The 19,251-nt window shown below is 41.8% G+C and overlaps 2 protein-coding genes across 2 annotated transcripts; one reads left to right on the top strand and one right to left on the bottom strand.

Moving 5' to 3' along the window:
* Positions 1-870: 870 nt before the first annotated feature.
* On the top strand, positions 871-12,307 carry LOC129862649 (twinfilin-1-like). The gene is made up of 9 exons (XM_055934510.1): positions 871-986; positions 2,422-2,502; positions 2,687-2,865; positions 7,105-7,200; positions 7,518-7,622; positions 9,911-10,036; positions 10,444-10,594; positions 10,791-10,912; positions 11,209-12,307. The coding sequence occupies exons 1-9, from the start codon at positions 962-964 to the stop codon at positions 11,374-11,376; spliced, it is 1,053 nt and encodes a 350-aa protein (XP_055790485.1). The 5' UTR covers positions 871-961; the 3' UTR covers positions 11,377-12,307.
* Positions 12,308-12,312: 5 nt separating this feature from the next.
* irak4 (interleukin-1 receptor-associated kinase 4) lies at positions 12,313-19,001 on the bottom strand. The gene is made up of 12 exons (XM_055934509.1): positions 18,864-19,001; positions 18,604-18,765; positions 18,296-18,441; positions 17,963-18,148; positions 17,445-17,605; positions 17,249-17,313; positions 16,791-16,905; positions 16,551-16,660; positions 16,229-16,415; positions 13,273-13,335; positions 12,760-12,918; positions 12,313-12,585 (listed from the first exon to the last, which is right to left on the bottom strand). The coding sequence occupies exons 2-12, from the start codon at positions 18,762-18,764 to the stop codon at positions 12,514-12,516; spliced, it is 1,425 nt and encodes a 474-aa protein (XP_055790484.1). The 5' UTR covers position 18,765; positions 18,864-19,001; the 3' UTR covers positions 12,313-12,513.
* Positions 19,002-19,251: the final 250 nt, after the last annotated feature.

The following is a 19,251-nucleotide window of genomic DNA, read 5'->3' as shown; positions in this document are numbered from 1 at the left end:
ACTGTACAATTCCAGATGTTGTGTTAAGCAGGCTTTCACAGCTATGTCCTCACATCACCGAAAGAGGAAAAATATTTCGTAGGTTTACACTAGGACGCAACTTGAATTAATCAAAATATCAATTGCATAACAAAAGGCAAATATTTGCAATAGCATATTGGAGTAAAACACAATTATATTGAATATTGCATAATGCTTTTCAATTCCAAATGCAACTTTAGTCTAAACAATTTAATCCGTCGGCATATTACAGTCCCCTGCCAAGGCTTTAGGATGAGATAACTGAGCCTACAAACAAATGTGGAAATCACAGATGTGGGCCTGTAACAAAGTTCTTAGTCATTGCAATGTGTGATACATCTTCATATAGCCTAAATCTAATTGAATTTAGCTTATAGTTCAAGTTATTGTCCACTGCCAACAAATAGCCTAATGATACTGATTATACGCCTAATGTGTAGACTCGTATCTATAGCTACTAGATTTTAAAACGGAAATCTGAAATTTGGTTGTGTTATTCGGAAGCATTGCATCGCAAACAATAGGATACATTGCAAACATTACAAATGTAACACTGCCGATGTAACGCTGCAGATCAGATGTTACAGTTCATTCTAGACTGGAATGGATACAATTAAACAAATGTGACATGCCCCTCAAGCTAGACTGTAGCATATAGCCTATAAAATAACTAGTTCGTCCGTTCCAGTGTATAGAAAACGATCAGACTTCCTGAATCATGAGGTCAAAGTATCGTATATATATATATATGTTTTGTTGTCATTTGAATAATGCAGGAACGTAATAATTCATTCATGTGTTTTATTTCTTATCGTGACATGTTGAACCACGTGACCATGCTGATGATGACGACATATGAAGTTACTTTAGTCAGCTTCCTACTTCCTTACCCTGGCTTGGTTCTCTCCTTCATCTTCCTTTCTTACGATAAAAAGACAAAATGTCCCACCAAACGGGCATACAGGGTAGCTATTTCAGTTACATTCTGTTGTTGCTTTTTTGGCATGTTTGAACTGTATATATCTCAATTGAAAATCTGTTTTTAATCGATGTTAGAGCAAGCTCATTTGAAGTGCGGATTCCTGTAAGTAGCGACTGTAGCTAGCCAGTTAACGGAAGCGAGCTATCTGTGATTATTGATTTGATTCTCTGCTAAGAAGTAGCAGCAGTAGCAATATGTCCAAAAACAATGGCCGGCCATATCTGCTCCTGCCTCTGCTCAAGCGAAAAATAAACATGTTTTTCACGCTGGTCATTTTGGCTCGGGCAACGCCTTCATTGAAACAGTTGGCGTTCAAATGTAAAATGGTCCAGACAGCCGCAACCTGAACCTATCAGACACATAGAAAATGAGCTCACTCACGGCCTACACCAAATTATCTGAAGGCTTTCAACCCAATGAAAGATGCTTTTGGTCATGTAGTGCCTGTGGACACCTGCTCATCACACATCTGATTCCAAAATCATGGGAATTAATATGGAGTTGGTCTCTCCTTATCTGCTATAACAGCCTCCACTCTTCTGGGAAGGCTTTCCACTAGATGTTGGAACGTTGCTGCGGGGACTTGCTTCCATTCAGCCACGAGAGCATTAGTGAGGTCAGGCACTGATGTTAGGCGATTAGGCCTGGATCGCAGTCGGCATTCCATTTCATCCCAAAGGTGACGATTTGTACGCGCTTCAGCACTCGGAGGACCTTTTCTGTGAGCTTTTGTGGCCTACCTATTCACGGCTGAGCCGTTGTTGCTCCTAGATGTTTCAACTTCACAATAACAGCACTTACAGTTGATCGAGGCAGCTCTAGCAGACATTTGACGAACATCCTATGACGGTGCCACGTTGAAATTCCCTGAGCTCTTCAGTAAAGCCTTTCTACTGCCAATGTTTGTTTATGGAGATTGCATGGCAGTGTTCTTGATTTTATACATCTGTCAGCAACGGGTGTGGCTGAAATAGTCCAATCCACTAATTTGAAGGGGTGTCCACATACTTTTATTTATATAGTGTATCAATATTTGTGCATTTTCATTTGCACAGTTATTGAATTATTTATGCAAGTGATAGGCTACTTAAACAGGTAATGTTAGATGGCGTTGTCTGCAACGTTAATGTAGTTTTCACAACATGGGTGCATGAGGATCCTATTCACAAAACAGTTGTATATGGTAACCTTGACAACATCCATCTAAATATTAGTGGTGTGATCCAATCTGTGATCGGCTTAACCCTTTGGGGAAGGAGATTGCTTATGTTTGTTTGCATTCATCCTACGTTGCATCCTACGTTCTCTGTATGGGCTTATGTGAGGGATTGGCCAGTACTAGCATGGTGTCCTAGATTTCAGTAGAGGCTTCTTCCCATAATGCAAGAAACAAACCCACTTAACATCTGTTTTTCCAGCTGGTAACGATGTGAAGGATGTCTTTGCCAGTGCAAGGAGTGGAAACCAATATCGACTCCTAAAGATTGTGATTGAGGATGGTAAGAAGTGTTTATTTTTCCACCAATTTGATCATAAATAAACAGATCTAAAGTTTGTCACGAAGGTTGTTTCATCCTTTTTAGAAGTAAAAACAGTTACCATGATTTAGGAAAGCCCAACAGATTTAATACACCAATATTACGTTTTCACTTTGAATGCGCAACTACTGAATTTGTGTTGCAGAGCAACTTGCTTTGGGCGTGACTAGGCAAGCATCAAAGACATGGGACCAAGAGTACGACTCATTAGTCCTGCCTCTACTAGAGGACCACCTGCCGTCTTATATCCTGTACCGACTGGACTCCTCCAACAACCAGGGCTATGAGTGGATCTTCCTGGCCTGGTCACCTGACCATTCTCCTGTAAGCAACTCACCTGACACAGAGACGTCAACTTCCCTGTTAACATAAGTTCCCTCTGCAAATTATGTAGCACAGTCGTGTCAATGACACAGGTCTCCCTTTACATGCTCACAGTCACAACGCAGCCTCTCAGCAGATTTATTTTGTGTAGAATAGCTTACTTATCAAAAAATATATTATTTGTCACATGCTTCGTAAACAACAGGTGTAGACTAACAGTGAAATAGTTATTTATGGGCCCTTCCCAACAATGCAGATAGAAAGAAAATAATAAAGAAATAATAGAAAAGTAATAATTAACAATAACTTGGCTGTATACACAGGGTACCAGTACCGAGTCGAGGTAATTGAGGTAGATATGTGCATATAACTAGGAATCAAATGACTAGGCAACAGGATGGATCATAAACATTAGCAGCAGCGTATGTGATGAGTAAAAAAGTTAATGCAAAAAGGGTTAATACGGATAGCCCAGGTAGCTATTTGATTAACTATTTTACTATTTAGCAGTCATGGCTTGGGGGTAGGAGCTGTTCAGTGTCCTGTTGGTTCCAGCCTTGGTACATTGGTACTGCTTGCTGTGCGGTAGCAGAGAGAACAGTCTATGACTTGGGTGGCTGGAGTCTTTGACAATATGTAGGGTCGTCCTCTGACACGTGTGGTATAGAGGTCCTGGATGGCAGAGAGCTTGGCCCCAGTAATGTATTGGGCCTTACACACTACCCTCTGTAGCACTTTGCGGTCAGATGCCAAGCAGTTGCCATTCCGAGCGGTGATGCGGCCAGTCAAGACCAAATCAAATTGTATTTGTCACATGCGCCGAATACAGCAGGTGTAGACCTTACAGTGAAATTATTACTTACAAGCCCTTATCCAACAATACAGTTTTAAGAAAAAATAAGTGTTAAACTATTTACTAAATTAACTGAAGTAAACAAGAAAAAGAGAATTATTAAAGAGCAACAATAAAATAACAGTAATGAGGCTATATACAGGGGGTACCGGTACAGAGTCAATGTGCGGGGGCACCGGTTAGTTGAGGTAATTGAGGTAATATGTACATGTAGGTAGAGGTAAAGTGACTATGCTTAGACAATAAACAGTGTAGCAACAGTGTTAAAAAGGAGGGTGGGTGGGGGTCAATGCAAATAGTCCGTGTAGCCATTTGGTTAGCTGTTCAGGAGTCATGTCTTGGGGGTAGAAGCTGTTAAGAAGCCTTTTGGACCTAGACTTGGCACTCTGGTACTGCTTGCCGTGCGGTAGCAGAGAGAACAGTCTATGACTAGGGTGGCTGGAGTATTTGGCAATTTTTAGGGCCTTCCTCTGACACTGCCTGGTATAGAGGTCCGGGATGGCAGGAAGTTTGGCCCTAGTAATGTACTGGGACATACGCACTACCCTCTAGTGCCTTGCGGATGCAACCAGTCAGGATGCTCTCGATGGTGCAGCTGTATAACATTTTTTGAGGACCTATTCCTGTGGGGGAATAGGCATTGTCGTGCCCTCTTCACGACTGTCTTGGTGTGTTTGGACCATGACCGTTCGTTAGTGACGTCAAGGAACTTGAAACTCTCGACCTGCTCCACTACAGCCCTGTCGATGAGAATGGGGGCGTGCTCGGCCCTCCTTTACCTGTAGTCCACGATCATCTCCTTTGTCTTGATCACATTGAGGGAGAGGTTGTTGTCCTGGCACCACACGGCCAGGTCTCTGACCTACCTATAGGCGATCTCATTGTTGTCGGTGATCAGGCCTACCACTGTTATGTCCTTAACAAACTTAATGATGGTGTTGGAGTCGTGCTTGGCCATGCAGTCATGGGTGAACGAGGAGAACAGGAGGGGACTGAGCACGCACCCCTGAAGGGCCCCCGTCTTAAGGATCAGCGTGGCAGATTTGTTTTTACCTACCCTTACCACCTGGGGGGGCGGCCCGTCAGGAAGTCCAGGATTCAGTTGCGGAGGGAGGTGTTTAGTCCCCGGGTCCTTAGCTTAGTGATGAGCTTTGTGGACACTAAGGTGTTGAACGCTGAGCTGTAGTTAATGTAAAGCGTTCTCATGTAGGTGTTCCTTTTGTCCAGGTGGGAAAGGGCAGTGTGGAGTGCAATAGAGATTGCGTCATCTGTGGATCTGTTGGGGCGGAATGCAAAATGGAGTGGGTCTAGGGTTTCTGGGATAAAGGTGTTGATGTGAGTCATGACCAGCCTTTCAAAGCATTTCATGACTACAGACGTGAGTTTTACAGGTCGGTAATCATTTAGGCAGGTTATCTTAGTGTTCTTGGTCTGCTTGAAACATGTAGGTATTACAGACTTGGTCAGGGACAGGTTGAAAATGTCAGTAAAGACACTTGCCAGTTGGTCAGCGCATGCTCGGACTACACGTCCCTGTAATCCTTCTGGCACCTCCTTAATGCACTTATTCATGAAGTCGGTGACTGACGTGGTGAATTCAATGCATCGTATGAATCAGGAACATATTTGAGTCTGTGCTAGCGAAACAGTCCTGTAGCTTAGCATATGCTTCATTTGACCACTTCCTTATTGGTCATGTCACCGGTATTTCCTGTTAGGATATAGTTATGGTCAGATTTTCCAAATGGATGGCGAGGGAGAGCTTTGTATGCATTTCTGTGTGTGGAGTTTTCACCTCTAGTTGCACATGTGACATGCTGGATTTCAGTTTCCTGTATTAAAATCTCCGGCCACTAGGAGCGCCGCCTCTGGATGACCATTTTCTTGTTTGCTTATGGCCCTATACAACTCGTAGAGTGCGGTATTAGTTTCCCGGCCTCGGTTTGTGGCGGTAAATAGACAGCTACGAAAAATATAGATAAACTCTTAGTAAACAGTATGGTCTATAGTTTATCATGAGGTGTTCTAACTCAGGTGAGCAGAACCTTGAGACTTGCTTAATATTACAGCTGTTGTTATCAAAGAGACACACACGTCCCCTTTGAGCTTACCCGACATTGCCGTTTTGTCCTGCCGATGCATAGAAAAACCAGCTAGATGTATATTATCCATGTCACGACTCCGAGAAACATAGGATATTACAGTTCTTCAGGTCCCGTCGATAGGATAGTCTCAAACGGAGCACGTCCAGTTTGTTCTCCAGTGATTGTACGTTCGCCAATAGAACCGAGGGTAGAGGCGGTTTATCTACTCGCCAACATAGTTTTGTCACAGTGCCTTCTCTTCTCGAGTCTCGGGGATTAGGGCCTGGACCGGAGTGAGCTCTATGTCCTGTGTTGCTGACTCGTTGTGAGTAGAAAACTTCAATCAAATTGAGGTTAGTGATTGCTGTTCTGATGTCCAGAAGTTATTTTCGGTCATATGAAATGGTGGTTAAAATCAACAACAACAAAAAAAGACACAAAATAGCATACTTGGTCATTCCAGCCATTAGTGCTCAACTGTTTGTTAGCCTATGTGTAGTTTGTAGTGTAGTGCAAATGGGACATTTTAGCTTTTGGCCTGCTCTTTATGCAGGTAACATCACAACTGTTGCAAATTGATGTAATGACTTGGTTCTCATTCTCAGGGTAATAAACTCAACGGACACTTTGAAAGCTTCTTCCTAGACGGTCAATAAAGCTGCATTCAATTAGTTGCACACACTATATACCTTCCTCCTATAACCATTCACTTCTGGTGTAGACCCTCTAAACCTCAGCACTCCCTCAGTGACATGATTAAGTATATTTCATATTCTCAGAACCCAACAACAGAGAATGAAAGAAATTGAGCTCTACCTGATTGAATGAAGTGGTCCAATTAAGAATGAGGAATGTTGCAGGGACAGGAGGATAAATGTGACTGGCCTTCTTTTGACAGTGGTAGAGAGAGTGTATAGACTAGCATAGCATCCTATTCTAACAGACCGGGCAGGGCTCGACATTCCTACCCGCTATCCGGAGGCGGCGTGCCACGGGTCCAGGCGTGTCTGGAAATCTGCAGAGGTTTCAAAACACCACAAAGCACATGTTCTAAGACTGGAACATCCCAAATGGGCTGTGTTTATCTGGTGCTTATCCAGGCACAGTTAGCTATCCTCTGGAAAAAGAAGGGAAGCATGTGTTGAGTTGGCAAGAAAAGAATAAAGAGTTGTGTTTGAACAACAAGAGTAAAATCACTGCAATTCATTGATGAAATAGAAAGGGGATGGAATAGATGCATGTTAAGAGACTGCTTTTCCAGTACCCCTTGGTGTATTCACTAACGCATTCTATTTCAAACAGGTGCGACATAAGATGTTATACGCTGCTACCAGGGCCACAGTGAAGAAAGAATTTGGCGGAGGACTTATCAAAGATGAGCTCTTCGGCACCACAAAGGTTGGTTAGATTATCTGTGTGAGATTGGCTTGTGAAAGCCTCTTACTCCGAGGAGCTGATTTGCCGTCTGCTTTGCCACTCAACGGTTATTGTAATTGGAGGTGTCGTTTTTTTTCCCTGCTCAAGTGGAGGCGTAAACATTGAAGAACGTTCCAGTATGCGATTGCTTTAAAAAGCTCGTCAGTAATTTGGCATTCACATTATCACACATATATAAGATGGAGGGTCGAGTATTGTCAAATATGTATTGTACGTGAATAGTAGTTGTGTATGTAGACGGCTAACTGGTACGTGGTGCCCTCTCCCCGCTCCCCCAGGAGGATATGTCTTTGAGGGGCTACCAGAAGTACCTGGTGGCCGAGGCAGCACCACTACCACTCACTGCTGCCGAGGAGGAACTGAGGCGGATCAAACTCAGTGAGGTACGCGCACACACTCACACAGAGAGAACGCTCTTCACACTTCCTGTGATGTTTAAAAGTCATTCTGTGTAAAAGTCGTTGTGTTGGTTTAAAGTGTTAAATGGGTGTGGATTCAAGCCTTTTCTTTCAACTAAGACATGTATTGTAGGCAAACCTGCCTTAATATGGAAGGAAGTTAAAGCTGATGAAATGAGTGGTTCTGACCACTCAGGACAATTCAGAGAGCCCCTGCACAATCAACCCGTAGCATCTGCTTTTCATTGTGTTCAATCCAAAAGACACAGTGTTGAATGTTAATGACGGCTGGTGATACCTTCCCCCCCCCCCCGGAGACCACAATGTCAGCAATACAGCTGTGCATAATGCCGACCTGGCACGTAGAGTCACTGGAAAGGTGCTGATGCGTTGGAACTGCAGGATGTTGGCAGATATATGAATATTAGTCCCGTATGGGTCAAGACTCATAGGTTTATAAATGGGTTGTTTTTGACAGAAATGTCATGATGCATTGTAAGCATAGATGTTGTCTCACTGAAGCACAGGTCTTGCACTAAAATGTTGTTTGTCAGCCTATATGAGGGGCCACCCTTGAATGTTGATGATGAATGATCATTCAATACTTTGCATTGATTCTGCATGGGAGAGCACTTGGTCAAGGTCACACCACTGTGCCTGTGCTTGGCTCCACTGATAAGATTGGGGGTACACTGCTATGTGATAGCCCAATGCTTTACTTGCCACTAATGATGACGATGCTAGTTAAGTGCGCTTTTGTCTGGCGTTTCCATTATAAAATGTGATTAAACAAAAATAAGTGTGTCTATCTTGAAAAGCTCAGCCTCAACTCAAACCACGGCGAGTGTTCTTTAAAGAGGAAACAACATTATTGCTGTGCAGAGTTCACCCTGTCTGTCACAAGACTTGTCTCCAACTCCATAAAAGGAATTAGTCTGAGAAGCAGTCCGTCATGCTCCTAAATACAGCCAGTAAAAAGCTAGAAGGGAGACAACAGGAAGTAAGGTTTGCATTTCTCCCAGTTGTTGAAGGAAGATAATACCAACATTAATCTGTGTGGGAGCAAAGTGGCTTTGAAATGTGCCTGGAGAGCGAGAGAGAGACTGCTTTGACTAAGTAGTTGGATAAAACCCACAATCCTTTTGGTACATGAGGTGGGTGCACCGCATCTGCTGCTCAATCATGTGTATACAACCGACAGCCGTTCATTCAAAGAGAACAAACAGAGCACTAAAAATAGAGGCCATCCATCAGTATAATCCATTTCCAGTCTTTCAGGTGATTCAGAAGAAGTGCCTCATCCCTCCAGTCTCTCCCGCCCAGATATAGAAATATCAGCCACATGAGTCATTATCCCCAATGTGGAGAATCTGAGAGGGGATGAATGTTCTAGATCATTTTGCCTGGTATTTGCTTGATATTAATTTTAAGGTGGCCTTCTCTTCCTTAGGAAAGAGATCTTATGATCTCTAAGGGACTTCCTGGTTAAATGAGAATGATAATATTGATTGAACCACTTGGGTTACCACTAGTGGGCTGCGTGTCGACTATGGTAATGGTACAGTTGTTTTTGTGCTGTTTTCACAAGTCTGGTGCATTTTCTAAACTCTTAGTACAGTGTTTTGAAGACATCTTTCACGAAATAACCATTGATCCAAAATATAAGTTTACCGGGAAATACCATGAACATTGATTTAATCACCAACACACAACATTGTTGTTTTCAACCAGTTAATCCAATAGCAAAAGAAGCAAGATACAGTGAGCACCATCATTCATTGGACAGTGACCATCTGATCAATATCAGATTTTTAAAACTTGCTTTGAAGTAAAATCAGTCTAGTCATCATTATAGTAGTTCAGTATATATCATACTTTATGTTTCTACTTTACAGACATTTTCATGATGTAGTTCTCAAAATATGTAGTAGACCAGTTTTAAAATCTATAGGAGTAGTCGGATTAAGTAATAGTAAAACGTATTTTAACAAATGAGAAGAGAATCATGTGAGAAGTGAGCATTGCATTGTGAAAGGCAATCACTTTATATGAACAAGCTTTGCAATGTGAAACATGTTTATAGATAACACTGATTTAAAGTTGTGTGAAAAAGTGACTGATTTTGTGTGTTGTACTTAGTCAATTGAAAATGTGCGTAGAGTTTTGAAACTACTTTTTTGACTGTCTGTTTTGAGTTTTGTATTAAGAGTTGTGAAACTTGCACTGACACAATTGAACAAATCTAAATAGTTGTCTCTGTGCTGTGTGTTCAGGTGCAGACTGACATCAGTGTGGATACCAAGCAGCAGACACTGCAGGGAGTGGCCTTCCCCATACATGGAGACGCTGTCGAGGCGCTCGAAAGATTCAGGGACAAACGAGTCAACTACGTACAACTTGTAAGTCCTTCTCCCCCTCTGTCGCTTTTCCAGGTGAGTCCGTTAAGAACAAGTTCTGTTCCTTCTTTATACTCAGGATTCTCTTCAGAATGACAAAGGAATTTTGGAGTCGGGAGTTTTATTGAACAGTACAATGTGGTTCTCTTTCTGACCAAGGCATCATTGTCAACTCTCCTCATTGAAATTCAAGGTCTGGTGTCACAAGATCAGATTTGGGGACAAAGGCATAATTGTGACACTTTGAGCTGGCACTGCCTGGTTCTCGCTCCTCTTTCTCTAAAGTCATAATGAGCAGGTTTTCAAAAGAGCTATTCGATAAATCACACAAAACTGAAATGACACTTTTATTAGAGGGTAATTTTCCAACTGTCATATCTGGTTAATTCATAATAGTTTCATTTCAATAGGAAATCGACTTTCCCAACGAGCTCATTAGGTTGTCTAACACTGAACCGACCGAGGTGAAAGATCTGCCCAAGAGGATCCCCACTGAGTCGGCACGCTATCACTTCTTCCGCTACAAACATTCCCACGAGGGAGACTACCTGGAGTCCACTGGTAAAAAAAAAAAAAAAATTGTTACGTAATTTTTTTTCACAGAGGAACACAACAGAATTGTAAGCAACTTAAGACACCAAGCGGTCATTACTTAAATCTTTCATATTTCACTGAAGTTAATCTCTTTATATTTCACAAAGTTGTATATCTCTTGATTGTGATGGGACATCTTCCATTGTTGTTTTCTCTTCTGCAGTGTTCATTTATTCCATGCCGGGGTACAAGTGTAGCATCAAAGAGAGGATGCTCTATTCTAGCTGTAAAAATCCCCTGGTGGACTTGGTTGAAAATAACATGCAAATTGACATTTTGAAGAAGGTAAGGACCAAAAGGCCAAGCTATTTTATTAGAATTGTAACACAACCAATACAAAGTGTTAGTAACATTTAAAAGTGTTCCTGTGTTTATTTGAAGAGGGTCTTTCATAGGGTTCAGGAAAGTATCAGTAGGTTCAGGTTTGGGGATAATCACAAGTATATTGACACTCCTATTCCAATGTTCCTCAGTGTTTCAATTTGGAATTTGAATTTCAGTTTACTTCCTGAATTGACTTCAACCCTGGTTTTGTTATAACAGTCCAACTCCTCACTATTCATGTGTTTGACTGTCCACAGCTGGAGATAGACAATGGGGATGAGCTGACTGGTGATTTCCTGTATGAGGAGGTCCATCCCAAGCAGCATGCACACAAGCAGGCCTTCGCCAAGCCCAAAGGACCTGCCGGGAAGAGGGGCGGACACCGCATCACCAGACCACCTGGAGATGGAGAAGAGGATGACTAAACGAACATCACCCCCCCCCCCCCACATGCTCCATAATGGAACATTCCAAGTGATCACGGAGGGAAAGCTTATTTGACGCAACCTTAAAACCCATCCAGAGACTGAACTATGCACGCCAAAGGACAACTTAGCTGAGACACACACTTGAGAATATCCGTTTGTAGCCTGTCAAATTGAAGGTTCTATGAGGGTGTAACTGCTTTCATTCGCAACGTATTTTACTGAGCTATTCAGAAGTTAGAACAAGTTGAGTAGGGAAGGTTTTTACACTGTTGTTGCTGAGACAAAAATATGCTAGTGCAACTAATGTGAATTTGTGACGAACCCTCCATGAGTTGTTCACATGCTTGCATTCCTCTTACATTTGTCAATTTGTGTTTCCTGTCCCCAAAGTTGAGACAAACGTCTCCATCGCTGTGTGCACAGCTATGAAGAGGTCTAACCCCACCCCCACAAAAATGTCATATTTGCTCACATCATTCTTAATTTTAATAGTGCAGTTTATTTTTTATATTGGAAATTCTTTTTGATATAATTGTGGTTTACATAAAACACATCTGCTGAGAAATGTACTTTTCTATGCAAGTGCTGTACATACATGTGATTTAAAGGTCTCGTCTGTACTGATCGTCTATCTATAGTGTCAACGAGGGTTAAGTGACAGACAACAGGGGCTTCCAGTATTGATACATCTCAGATTACTCCTTCAGAGGAAGCTAAGTTGCATATGGTGTGCATGCAGGGTGAGTCCCAGAGACTGGGATATCAAATGGAATTTGTTTCTGCCACAGTCACTTGTCTACGGATTATTGTAAGGCAAACCACTAGTTTAACACCTCATATTTGGACAAGGGAATACCTTCTCATGAGAAGTGTCATGTTTGGTCTTAAGTTTATTTTTTTAAAGGAAAATAAAAATATTTAAATCACACACACTGAATGGCCTATATTTTATTTCTTTACAGCCAGTTGTCCGATGATATACTTACAGTACATATCAAGCAATTCAACAAAGATGGAAAATATATTCATTATTTTGGCAAAAAATACAAAAGACTGGTGTAACATGTTTGGTCCTTTTCTTCAGCAAAGTAAACTTAAGGAAAATGAGTGCGGGATAGTCGTTCTTCCTGTTGTCTATGCTTCACTCTGGGGTCCCAGCTGTTCCAGTGAAATGCTTTTGACAACATCTTCAAGCTCTGTCAGGACCTATTAAAATATTGACATTTCAGTGTGATATAGACTGTAAGCATTGGCTCCCAGCTAGTAAGCGATTGTGTTGATCACTAACAGCTAAGCACCACAAAGTACCCATTGCTACTGTATACCAGTGGAAACAGTAGCGTAAACTAAAGAGATACCAACTGTAATGGCATCACACACCTCTTCCATCAGTGGCCGTTTGTTCTTCTTGTCACTGAGACAGTCGCTCGCTAAGAAGTAGGTCCTCTCCACCAATGGCAGGTCCCAGTCTGTCATCTTCTTGTCCACAAAGTCCTCCAGGGCCATCTCCTCCTCGTCAATCTCGTCTTTCATCTCCATCTATGACAGCCATAACAAATCATAATAGCCATAAAAAATCATAAGTCATAACAAATGATAAGTCGTAACAAACAGCTGAAACACATACAGCCATCAGCCACTGCCTGCAGTGGTAACTACACTGACAGACAAGAGAAATAAAGCACTGCCATCTATAATGTACAAATGTGGCCTTATGTTCCACAGGGAGCAAAGAGTAGAAAGTAAGTATTTGCTGCATAAATAACTGGCTTTTTGATTGATACTGTATAGTAAATCCTTTTCTTTAGATAACATGCATTCGTGTGTACTGTATTGGGGGATGGTGAAGTCTGAAGAGTATAGAGAAAGATTCCATTGTGCTGCTTTGCTCACCAGGAACTTGGGATCACGGTTTTCATCGACTGGCGGGAGTCCAGACAATATTTCTAGCAACACCTGTAGATGACAGAAACCTTAAGATGAACCACTTGGCTCTAGCTAACAACAGGCCTCTATAACTCTCCACTAATAATAAAGTTTGCTGTATTGAAGATACTGTTCCCAGGGCTGTCAGGCTGAACACGAGACAGTAGCTGTTGGTTTATGACCAGGTTCAACCAGTTCAACACACAGATGACCTGAGCTCATATTAGACTGCTGACATTAGAGAAGGTCATTTATGTCATACACTACTGTTCCCACACTTTCCATTATTAGCCTAAATCAACATTTGCCAACATGTTTTTTAATGTATCATTGTGGAGCAACCTTTAATGATATTACATTGTGAAATTGATTGGCTGGTAGACTGACAAAGGTGCATGATTCTGACTTAAGGGTCCGATAATTATGTGTGTGTCAGTAGTTTTTGGAGTCTGGCACTGAGGTAAACTGCTGAACTGACAATTCCGTTTCATGAGTTTTACTTACGTTGCAGCTTCTCAATAAATTCAATATTCTTGTCACTGTATCTTCTAGGCTCTATTTAGGTCTTTAAAGTGATGGTGAGAAAGGCAAAACTCTAACACTTTACCTGTTTGTCATAATGGAGTGGTGTAGCCACATGAGGTGCTGCCAAAATTGACCCATCGCTAAGCACCTCTTGGTTACTGTTACAACCTCGGACAACATTTTCCTGGGCAGCCCAATTCCCCATTCAACCACTGGCGAAATCCCCTAACAATGATCTCAAACTGTGTTTCTAATACACAATGAAATTAAACACAGACTACACCTTGCTAATCAGGAAACTCTTGGGTATGTTATGGTGGAATGTCATTATAATTGCTTCATGGGAACCTGGTAAAATGATGTTTGTATTGTAGCTAGCCACTGAATGGCTCTGAATTCACTGTCAGCATGCAATCAAAGCTATAACCACTTGTTGGAGATAACTAGTGCTCTGAAATGGTATCCTGATGTCGACAACAGAAGGGAGTTGTATTCATAACATTGCTAACTTAACTAGCTAACATACACTACCGTTCAAAAGTTTGGGGTCACTTAGAAATGTCCTTATTTAAAAAAAAAAAAAGCAAATATTGTTGTCCATTAAAATAACATCTGATCAGAAATACAGTGTAGAGATTGTTAATGTTGTAAATGACTATTGTAGCTGGAAACGGCAGATTTTTTATGGAATATCTACATAGGCGTACAGAGGCCCATTATCAGCAACCATCACTCCTGTGTTCCAATGGGACGTTGTGTTAGCTAATCCAAGTTTATCATTTTAAAAGGCTTATTGATCATTAGAACACCCTTTTGCAATTATGTTAGCACAGCTGAAAACTGTTGTGCTCATTAAAGAAGCAATACAACTGTCCTTTTCTAGATTAGTTGAGTATCTGGAGCATCAGCATTTGTGGGTTCGATTACAAGCTCAAAATGGCCAGAAACAAATAAGTTTCTTCTGAAACTCATCAGTCTATTCTTGTTCTGAGAAATGAAGGCTATTCCATGCGAGAAATTGCCAAGAAACTGAAGATCTCGTACAACGCTGTGTACTACTCCCTTCACAGAACAGTGCAAATTGACTCTAACCAGAATAGAAAGAGGAGTGGGAGGCCCCGGTGCACAACTGAGCAAGAGGACAAGTACATTAGAGTGTCTAGTTTGAGAAACAGACGCCTCACAAGTCCTCAACTGGCAGCTTCATTAAATAGTACCCGTAAAACACCAGTCTCAACATCAACAGTGAAGAGACGATTCCGGGATGCTGGCCTTCTAGGTAGAGTTGCAAAGAAAAAGCCATATCTCAGACTGGCCAATAAACAGAAAAGATTAAGACGGGCAAAAGAACACAGACACTGGACAGAGGAAGATTGGGAAAAAGTGTTATGGACAGACACATCTAAGTTTGAGGTGTTCGGATCACAAAGAAGAACATTGTGAGATGTAGAAAAAATTAAAAGAGGCTGGAGGAGTGCTTGACGCTGGGGGTGCTTTGGTGGTGGTAAAGTGGGAGATTTGTACAGGGTAAAATGGATCTTGAAGAAGGAAGGCTATCACTCCATTTTTCAATGCCATGCCATACCCTGTGGACGACGCTTAATTGGAGCCAATTTCCTCCTACAACAGGACAATGACCCAAAGAACAGCTCCCAACTATGCAATAACTATTTAGGGAAGAAGCAGTCAGCTGGTATTCTGTCTATAATGGAGTGGCCAGTACAGTCACCGGATCTCAACCCTATTGAGCTGTTGTGGGAGCAGCTTGACCGTAAGAAGTGCCCATCAAGCCAATCCAACTTGTGGGAGGTGCTTCAGGAAGCATGGGGTGAAATGTCTTCAGATTACCTCAACAAATTGACAACTAGAATGCCAAAGGCTGCAAGGCTGTAATAGCTGCAAATGGAGGATTCTTTAATGAAAGCAAAGTTTGAAGGACACAATTATTATTTCAATTAAAAATCCGTATCTATAACCTTGTCAACAGCTTGACTACATTTTGAAAAAACAAGTTATATTAAGTGGCTAGCTAGCATTAGCAACGTGTGGTGGTCAATGAGACAAAGCTAGCTAACCAGCTGAGCTAGCAAACAATGTAAAAAAAGTATAATTTCGGATTTGGAAAAACACTCCATTTAAACACACATTTTTTTGAAGAAAACTATTTTGCCATAGCCCTCACTGGCTTTCATGCGAGGCGTCGGACTTGGCGACAGTTGCTATCCATTGGTTGCCCAAAATTCTGGGGCGGGGCTTAGCGAAGGGTCAATTGCACTTGTCATGTGGTGTCGCTAAGATAATCATCAAATCAATGCGGTGTGGATTTCACACTGTATTGTATAACGTCTGTGCATTGTGTTAGTTCCATACATTTGTGTAGCTGTAAAGAACAACTCACCACTCCAAAACTGTAGATGTCAGATTTGGGAGTGATCTCGCCCCTGAGTGCCTCGTTTGCCATGTATGCTGTTGTACCCACAATCCTCTCTGTCATCACTGTCGCTGACGATCGCGTGGCTGAGGCTCGGGTCAGCCCAAAATCGGAGATCTTTGGCACAAGCAATTCATCCAGCAAAATATTACCACTGCCAGATAGAAATGATTTAGCACTCATTAATAACATTGAGACTGATATGACAAGGTTGTCCGTCCATGATTAAAATGTCTAAAATATGATAAAGTGCCATGGGAAATGCATTATAGAAAATGTCCACAGTTACCTCTTGACATCTCTGTGGACATGGTGGTTGCTGTGCAAATAATCTAAGCCTCTGGCTGTTCCCACAGCGATCAAACATCTCCTGTGCCAGGAAAGAGGAGGGCTACCATCCTACAATGAAATAAATATATTCACAAAGACAAAGTACCTGTAAAAGGTCTCTCTTGCTAAATCTATTTTTATCTCAATGGTTCTGTATAAATAAAGTAAAGGGAGACGCCAGGCGGATATGTATGCTTACCAAGCAAGCCAGACGATCTAGCAATGAACCATTGGACATGTAAGCATACACCAAACAGGGGTGATGGCCATCACGTGAAAAGCCAACCATGTCTACTAGGTTTTCATGTTTCAACCTGTGAAAATAAGAGGGCTCTTATCAGGCAAAGAGTAGCCTGTTCTTTCAACTTTAAAGACAGTCGAAGGTAAATCCAAACTACTCAATCTAAAAACCAATCTCTGCAGAGTTCCTAAGTAAAGTATTGCTCTAAGATAGGTCGCTCAGGACATTTCTCTGTTGATTTGTATTAGCGGAGACATATGAGGTAGATGTATGGTCCGATGGAGATATTGAGCACACGCAAGCTATTGCTTCCATTAATGAATTAGGGCTGTAATGAAGTGGTCGCACAGCAGGTCAGCTAGCGTACAAGGACTCCTCACAAAACAACAACGGACCAGCAGAAAATAAACACCTACAACATAAGAGTTTGGACCTCTTGAATGAACTGAATGCTCAGCTCTTCAAGTGAGATGTCTTCCATCTAAAAAGAAGGTAACAGAAGTTTTAGTCACCTTTGAGAATGTGCTGGATAATTAAATATGGACAACAACTCGACTCATACACTGAACAAACAATAAGGTGTTAGTGCCAGAGAGAACAATTAACACCTACTGAGTGTAGTTTCTTCACTGCCACAGGTTTGCCATTGATGAGGCCTTTGTAGACCGTTCCAAAGCCTCCCTCACCAAGTCTGCTCCCACCGTCACTCACTGGCCTCTCGTCAAAATTACCAGTTATCTTCTTCAGCTCATGGAAAGAAAGCCTGAGAAAACCTAAGGATCAATGGACAAACCTGTTTATGAGGATAATTCTTGGTACAGTTATCATGGTTTATTGAACACCGCACATATGCTGCCACCTACTGGATGTTGTGTGCACTGTGACACACACGTCGGAATAGGTTTAATCGATTTGTTTAATTGGCCTAGTTTACACATTTCATCTCACTAAACACAATCTATAACAGTATCCTGTCACTATATGTATCTCATTAAACCGCAAGTAAAATAACCTATAAAGCTAATCTATATAGAATCTATATAACAACATGTATCACTACATTCTGGACACTCATTACACCTCCAGTGATTATAACACATTTATGTGCAGGTCATACAACAGTAGTGCACCTGCAGTGCCATTGGGTTCCTGATCCTCCTGTGGCTCTGAGGTGCTGTCTGGTGGTGGCTGTTCCTTTGTCTGTGCCTCTGTCCTCCCCAGGAGTCTTGTTGCAGCATCGCTGTTGCCTACCATCTCTTTGTCTCTGGGAGAATCAGGTGGCTGGGGGACTGCTGGACGGGGGTTGTTGATTGCATCTGGGTAAAACATAGAATTTAGATACAAATAATGACGGGGCACTGTTGAAATAAATACACACATGAAGGCCAGACCAGAGATGAACAGGCAGTCAATATAGTAGAAAGTCCTTGATCTAATGCATATTGCCTACTGTAGTACCCAACCTGGTAGCATAATACTGGCTGCAGCCATTAACCTGTGGCTCATCAGAATGTCCACTAACTCTCCCACGGTGCTGTTAGATGTGCCCCAGTCATTCAGTAGCTCCATGGTAGGACTTCTTCCCTGTAAAACTACTGCTTCAAATCGCCTGTTATATGAAGGTTTGTTCAAGAATAGAGCAGTAGAAAAGGGAAACAACCCAAAACATGTTACAAAATATCACGCAGGCTTGATAGAAGGTAACAATTTGTTATGATGGCAATGGTATCACTCCCGTCAGAGAAGTAGCTGATTGGCACATTAACGTTACCTTAGATGTTGCTGAGAGTACCTCGGCTCCCCTGTGGGTTTATGTATTGAAACAATAACGTCTTTCCAGCTGTCTTGAGGGTCCAATAAGTCAGACAGTTTTCGTCGAACCCCATAGTTGAGGTTTCGAATAAATGTAGCCGATGTTATTGTGTTGCTCATCCTGAAAAAGAACGATCACACATGTTCTACAGTAGTTTTTTCCCATCATGAGGAAACACTTCAAAGGCAAGCGTTACAATTGTCATCCATGGCGCTTACCTCGGTAACGCATCTAGAAATCGTTTTTTATATATCTACTTCCTTGTTCATTGAAGTACCCTAAAAAATGTTGTTTTTTTGTTGCCGAGATTGAGCAACTTCCCTAGTGTAAAAAATGTACCACGTGACATGGTTCCACTTTTGTCATCGCTGTAGCATGTATTGTAGATTAACAACAGTGCCCTCTTGTGGGAAATGTTGGAGACACAATTATATCTGCCAAGGAGTTTAAAAGCTCTGTTATTTTTCTCCACCAAATAGTAGTCTTCCCCATTCCTATATCTGAGAATACCGTTGGAAGCATGCAAGTCGAGATGCTGTTGTGATTAAGTCTAAAGGTCTGGCGCATATACATCAACAATTATGATGAAATAACAAGGACAGAATG

Source organism: Salvelinus fontinalis, chromosome 9 (assembly GCF_029448725.1).
Source record: "Salvelinus fontinalis isolate EN_2023a chromosome 9, ASM2944872v1, whole genome shotgun sequence".
Lineage (NCBI taxonomy): Eukaryota > Metazoa > Chordata > Actinopteri > Salmoniformes > Salmonidae > Salvelinus > Salvelinus fontinalis.
The sequence above is the reverse complement of the archived record's forward strand: the minus strand, read 5'-3'. Positions and strand labels throughout refer to the sequence as shown.

What these genes read in the sequence shown, in the direction of transcription:
- LOC129862649 (XM_055934510.1), top strand. Translation starts at nt 962, where the DNA reads ATGTCCCACCAAACGGGCATACAGG. An exon ending in CCACCAAACGGGCATACAGG is followed by an intron (nt 987 to 2,421) that starts GTAGCTATTTCA and finishes CTGTTTTTCCAG; the next exon opens with CTGGTAACGATGTGAAGGAT. An exon ending in GGCGGATCAAACTCAGTGAG is followed by an intron (nt 7,623 to 9,910) that starts GTACGCGCACAC and finishes CTGTGTGTTCAG; the next exon opens with GTGCAGACTGACATCAGTGT.
- irak4 (XM_055934509.1), bottom strand. Translation starts at nt 18,764, where the DNA reads ATGAGCAACACAATAACATCGGCTACATTTATTCGAAACCTCAACTAT. An exon ending in CAGTGAAGAAACTACACTCA is followed by an intron (nt 17,314 to 17,444) that starts GTAGGTGTTAAT and finishes CCTTCTTTTTAG; the next exon opens with ATGGAAGACATCTCACTTGA. An exon ending in TAGATCGTCTGGCTTGCTTG is followed by an intron (nt 16,661 to 16,790) that starts GTAAGCATACAT and finishes ATTTCATTGTAG; the next exon opens with GATGGTAGCCCTCCTCTTTC.